The following is a 6,475-nucleotide window of genomic DNA, read 5'->3' as shown; positions in this document are numbered from 1 at the left end:
CTGGACCCAAGTTGGGGCTTGTTATCTAAGCAGGACACGCCCCTGTGGAAAATCTTTCCCATGTGTCCCTGGGGTACAGGATGGAGTCCAACACTGCCCTGTTCTCTGGTTTGGTCGCCGCCTGTCCCTCGACCTTACTGCAGCCCACGTGCCTAACCCTGATAGACTCACAGCTAAAGTTTCCTGTATGCCAAGCACTTGACAGACAGCACTTTAAAAAGCCCTGCCAACAACTCCATAAAACTGGAAAGAGTTATTACGTTCATTATATATGTCTTGCATGAGGCAGTGAGGCCCAGAAAGTTAAATAATTTATCCAAGCTCAGGCAGCTTGCCAGTCTGTTAATGCTGTCTAGCTTGGGCTCTCGATATTAAGCACCCTGTACATTGCTTGCTTCTGAAATGAGTGATAGTCACTCAGTCGTGTCCAACTCTTTAGGACCTCATGGACTGTGTAGCCTGTCAGCCTTCTCAACCCATGGAATTCTCCAGGGTTTCTGAAGGGTGCTTGCTTTTTTCTTTCTTATCATCTGTGCCTTGTATGCACTGTTCTCCCAGTCTGGAAAGCCCTTCTTCCCTTTATGAACTGCTGTTCATCCTTCAAGGTTCAGGTCAAAGGTGATATCCCATGAAGCCTTATCTGACCCCCAGGCTAGCTTAAGAGTTCTTGCTCTGGGCTCCCCTTCTGCTACTGTGTTTGCCACATACCTCCCTGAGTCCCGGACTGCGCATCTAGGGCACAGATAAATCTGATCCAGCTCTGGCCCCTAGGGCCCAGCCCCAGTCAGGTACCTGGAAGATCACTTGTTGAGTGAGTGATCAAAGGAGGATCTGAATAGCCTCCTGCCCTCAATGTTAGGCTTCCTGGGATCTCAGGAGAGGCTAGGAGAGAGGGTATTGAGAGGGCAGCAGTACTTTACCCCTGTGTCCAGTCACAGACTCAGTGGAAAGGAACAGGTGGATTTCTGCCCGCCATATTACTCAGACCATAAAGACTCAGTGGGTTTAGTTAAGTGCCAAAGTGGTGGGATCAGACTCAAGGCCTGGCTGTTGGCCTCAATGGGCCCAGTTCCTCTGGTCTCAGGGCCTTGCCTGCTAGCCTGCCCTGGCTACATCTTTCTTCCCTGATTGTAGCAAACATTGATATTCACCTGAGATTCAGGCCTTTTAGCATGCTTTCTGTGTTTCCATCTCTCGTGCCCAGGACACAGAAAATTCAGATGGGGGTTCTGCAGTTGAGGCCCACTCTGTCTGGCAGAGACAGTATCCAGGCTCAATAAGGTCACTCAACCTGGATTCAAACCCAGATCTCCCATTCATGTCCGGGGCCTTTCCCCTGCCACACCACTCAGTTTGCTATGGTCACCTACAGTGCTTGGCCTGGAGCCCGGCTGAGAATGAGCCCCTTGTGGATCTTTGACTTTTCCCTCCCCTCCCCACCCCCACCTCCTATATCCATTTTATTAACTAGTTCTGTCAGCTTTATCCTCCAATAGAGTATGCATCTGTCTGTTTCTTCCCACCTCCATCTTTGCCTGCTTGTCCCAATCCACGGTCACCTATCAGTACTACAGCAGTCTCCTTGCTGGTCTTCCTGATTCCACTTCTGTCCTCAATGTTGACCAGCAGCATCTTTCAGAAATCCGTATCACTTCATGTCATTCTTGCTTAAAATGCTTTTGGGGCTCCCCACAGCCTCTCTGTGGCCTTACAGGCCCTGTGTGGTCCAGCCCTGGCCAGCCCTGCTGGTCGTGGCTCCTTCTCCCCCTCTGGCAGCGCCTCAGCCACCTTGAATGCCTTCTGTTTCTTGAACACATGGATCTTGCCCTGTCCGGTGCCTATAACGCTTTTTTCTGCCTCTTCTCGTGACCAGCTCCTTGTCATCATCCCAGATTCAGCTCACATGCCACCTCCTTAGGCCACCTTCTCAGACCACCCAATCCAAAGCCACCAGCAGACACTACCCCCACCCCGCCCCGCCCCTTTCACTTTTTTCTGTTTTATTTCCTTCCCTTGTGGAATGTGTTTTTGTGTTACTGCTGTGTTCGTCCTGGTTACAGAGGGAGCTCCTTGAGAACAGGGCTCCCCTGCCTGCCTTGCTGACCTCTGTGTCCCCAGCACCCAGATCAGTGCTTGGCACCTAGTAAGTACTCAGTATGTACTTGTTGAGTGCCTGCTATGTGCCAGGCATTGTGCTGAGGGCTTTGGGGGGATCCAGAGATACATAGCTCTAACTCTCAAAGAGCTGAGAGTCCATAAGTGTCAGAAGTCTAATCAGAAACACTAGGATGCAGGGGTGACCATTGAGGACTTTGCAGAGGGACACAGAGGAACAGGAATGCAACCCAGGTTGGGGGAGGTGCTACTTGGACAGCCACACGGTGGCAGGATTGAGTATGGCCTTTCCAAGGAAAGAAAATGGGGCAACCAGACTTAACAAGAAAAACTGAATGGAGAATGGCTGTTCTCAGGCAGCACAGGGGGTCCTGGCTGCTGACGACAGCCACTGACCTGGGAGGAAGCTAGGGATTGGGAGGAGGCAGGACAGGCCAGGACAAAGAACCAGAGTATTGTGTTTTGAGGACATCTTATACCCCAGTCCTGTGAAAGGTACATTGTGTATAGTACTTTGGGGTTTTGCTACAACCTGTTAGGTAAGTTGAGTGAGGAAGAGACTGATGTTCAGAGGTGTCGACCTGCTCAGGGAGATATAGCTGTCAGAGCTAGAGCTGCACCCAGGTCTGATTGGCTCAGGAACCCGTGGACTTTCCCTTGCTCCATTGGCCAGTGGAGCCTTGGGAGGCTGGAAGTGATGTGGGGGTGGGCTGTAAGTAGAGAGTCCGGGCCCAGGGAGGCTCTGAGCTGGCCCCTGGCCTCTCCTCAGTCGGCGGCAGCCAGAATCTGCGCTTCTACTGGAAGGAGTTTGTGAATGAAGTGGATGTGCTGGTGTTCATGGTGGACTCGGCTGACCGGCTGCGGCTGCCGTGGGCCCGACAGGAGCTGCACAAGCTGCTGGACAAGGACCCTGACCTGCCTGTTGTGGTGGTGGCCAACAAGCAGGTGAGGGCCATGGGAGGCTGGCTACGGTCAGCTGGGCTTGATCCACGATGCCTGGGGCAGGGAGCACCGGAGAGGGATTCGGGCCTAGACCCATGACCTGCAGCACACAGCTGATACTGTCGCCCCCTCTGCTACCTGTGCTGTGTCCTCATTCCTCATCCCTCATCCTCTCTGCCTCCCTCTCTGCCTCCCTGTCATTTGTCATCCTGGAAGAATGAGAAAAATAATTTCTCTGTGTCCATTGTGTCTGAGGTGTGGTTTTGAATAATATTTCATATGATGTTTCTATTCACTCTGTAAGCTATGGGATACTGTTTTCATTTTACATACAGGGAATCTGAAGCTCAGAGAGATTTTGTACACCTTGAAAATAGTAAATTGGGAAGTTTTACTCTAATTGCACCTTTTCCACTCTGCTATGTCCCTAATGATCTCTGACTCTAGATCAGAGAGCTATAGCTGGGAAGTGGTAAGAAGTTAACAAGTTAAATACTAATAACTAACATTTACTGTGTGCTCACAGCATGCTAAGCACACTGTAATCATGACCTCACTATAGGCCTTGACGTTAGCCCAAAGTTACAGCTGCTATGTGGCAAAGCCAGGTCTTGACCTCAGATCCTCCTCAGATTTCCTGCTCTTCACCCTATGCCATATACGTCTCCTGGCCCAGTAACTCTTGGCATCACATACTTACGGTGCCATTCTCTGCCGCAGTACAGAGTCCTGTTGTGTTTCAGGTGGCATGGGCCCATGGCCCTGAGAGCTGTGGGACATGTTTCCAGCCTGGCTTGGAGACATTCTGTCTGTCTTAGACCTCAGGTTTCCTCTGCCTATCAAGAAATATCTGGCACAGTTATAAACAGGGTAACCTTATGTTCTGGTCTGCCTATGACAGGCCCCAACTATGCCTGTTGCTCTGATACAACTATACTAGTTCCCACTTTGAGTCTCAGAAGTAACCCAGTTTGGACAATGAATCGTGTCATCTTATATATAAACTATGGTTTATAGTGATTTTAAACTTTACAGAAGACAGCACCTACGGTCCCATCATTCTATGAACTGCTTCAAGAAGAAACCTTTTAATCTTGGGCCAGGCTTGAAATTAAATGCACCATCACCAGCCATGCTGAGTAGTGGCCTCTGTTTTTTCCTCAACAGGTTTCTAGGAGTCTAGGGGAGGTGAGGCCTTTGTCTGAAAGTGACCTTACCATAAGATCTCTCCACCATTGAATTTAGGAAACTGAGCTAAGATTTCTGTAAAGGTCATAAACTTGGTCATCAAACCAACCTGGGTTTAAAACCTGGCTCTGCCACGTGTCACTGTTTCCTTTGCTAAATGATACCACCTCCCTGAGCTGATTTCCCCATCAGTTTAGTATGGACAGTGAGTTAAATGAGATGAGTACCTATCACAATGCCTGACTTAGAGGACGTGCTGTTTCTTAGCACAGTGGCTATGGGTGAGAATGAGGGGGTGGAAAGAAGCTGATACCAAGGAAAGTCAGAGATGAGGAAGTGAGTTTAGACCAACTGGGCAAGAGAGAACTCAGGCTCCAGTGTTCCCCCCAGGGAGCCGATGAACAGTTTATTTCACAGATGACAAGGGTGGGTAGTTGGGACACACTCTCAATCCAGCCTGACGTCTCCGTTTCATCCCAGGACCTGAGCGAAGCCATGAGTATGGTCGAGCTGCAACAGGAGCTGGGCCTGCAGGCTGTCGATAGCCAGCGGGAAGTTTTCCTCTTGGCAGCCAGCATCGCCCCTGCAGGAACCAGCTTTGAAAATCCTGGCACCGTGCACATCTGGAAACTGCTCCTGGAGCTTCTCTCCTAGGCTGGCGCCCACCCGCTCACTAGCCAGCCCTGGAGACTTCAGTTCTGCTCCTCCTGCTTCTTCATCTCCAGCCTGGGCCTGGGGCACGGTCTACATAACATCTCTTCCCTTCTTCCCTCCTTACCCTCAAGAGCAGGGCCTGGGTGAGGCCAAGAACCACACAGAGGCCTCCCAGTGAGCTAGCCATGAGGCTGAAGCAAGGAGGCAGTTGAGGCCAAGGGTGGGAGAGGACAGTGTCTTGCTAATTCTGAGCAGCAAGTGGATCCCACTTTCACCAAGGAAGGCAGCCTCATCCTCTGACCTGTACAGCGAGCTGCCCAGCAGGCTCAGTTCTCCCCGCCCTGCTGGTCCCAAGGGGTGAGGACTGGTGTAGGTGTCCGAAGTACGCCCTAACCCTAGACTGATCCCTTCTGGTGATTTTGCACCCTCTCGTGTGGGCAGGTTCTGGGCCGTAAGCCACGAGCTCAGACTCCCTGTCCTGCCTTATGCTCCAACCCCAGCTGGCTCGTGGCCTTGTGCAATCCCTGCCTCTCTGGGCCATCCCTTTTAAAGAGAGGTGATTTAGGTGGTGGCTTTCTAACCAACCTATAAAGATAGGAAGCTTGAGGAGGAATCTAGAGATCCTGGCAAGAAGCTTCCTGAAACCTCCCTGCTTTCCCAAGGCTGAGGTCCAGCCCGCTAACCTCTTAAATAGAGAGTAAGTGGTCTTCACCCCCTAATCAGAGAGACTGAAACCCACACCCACCCCAATCTGGAGTCAGAAGCTGCTACTCTTACACTTAACTGTGCCAATGCCCATGTTTACATAAGTCTGGGGAAGGAAGGAGCTTGCCTATGTTCCTGGGAAGACTTGTCAGGGGAGCAGGATGTTGGCCTCCAGACTGCATTTAATTATTTATTTATTTATAAAAGGAACAGGCCCAAGTTTTAGGCTCTGTTTCTAGGTGCTGTTATCCAAACCCTAGATGACTGTCATGGAAAATTTGGATCTTTGAGGAAAATAGCTGGAATCATGAATGACAGTGTGGTAAGCTACACGTGTCAATGGAGACAGAGCTCTTCCTCCCCCAACCCTTTGTGGCTGTACTTGATGTCATAGAATTTCACCATGACCCATATGAACTTGAACTCCAATACTTGGCCTAATACGTCAAAGGGACACAAACTCTGTAGAGGTAACAAATGACTCTGGGAGAGGCAATTTCATCATAGTTACTCTTACAAAGAAATTAGAATTAGCAGACCAACCAATGGGTAGCCTTGAGTATATCGCACAGCCTTCCTGGACCTGCTGATTGTGCAGCTAAGGCAAAGCTGGACAGAATAGCTGGTGTCCTCTCCAGAACACATTCCGTGATTCTCCTGTTTCCAGTGATCAGCCAGTTTAAAGACTGTCTCTGTACTGACTCTTCAGTGCAGGCAGAAGGAACCTTTTGTCTGTCAAGAGGCCACTGAAGAGTTGACAGCCACAAATGGGCCTTTTTTTTGAGGAGGGAACCAACTCAGTTTGCTTTTTAATTGAGAATAGAGATTATGTGCCTTTGTTTCATTTGACATTTACTCAGCGTGCCACAGT

The 6,475-nt window shown here is 50.2% G+C and overlaps 1 protein-coding gene across 1 annotated transcript in view; it reads left to right on the top strand.

Annotated features, from left to right (window-relative positions):
* ARL10 (ADP-ribosylation factor-like 10) overlaps nucleotides 1-6,469 on the top strand; it is a gene marked incomplete at its 5' end in the record, with an annotated part of 6,768 nt that extends 299 nt beyond the window's left edge. The window contains 2 exons of the mRNA XM_010846648.1: nucleotides 2,836-3,060; nucleotides 4,726-6,469. Coding sequence (XP_010844950.1) covers nucleotides 2,836-3,060; nucleotides 4,726-4,899 — 399 coding nt within the window. The remainder of the gene's footprint in view (nucleotides 1-2,835; nucleotides 3,061-4,725) is intronic.
* Nucleotides 6,470-6,475: the final 6 nt, after the last annotated feature.

Source organism: Bison bison, unplaced genomic scaffold (assembly GCF_000754665.1).
Source record: "Bison bison bison isolate TAMUID 2011002044 unplaced genomic scaffold, Bison_UMD1.0 scf7180017864238, whole genome shotgun sequence".
NCBI classification, from domain to species: Eukaryota; Metazoa; Chordata; class Mammalia; order Artiodactyla; family Bovidae; genus Bison; species Bison bison.
The sequence above is the reverse complement of the archived record's forward strand: the minus strand, read 5'-3'. Positions and strand labels throughout refer to the sequence as shown.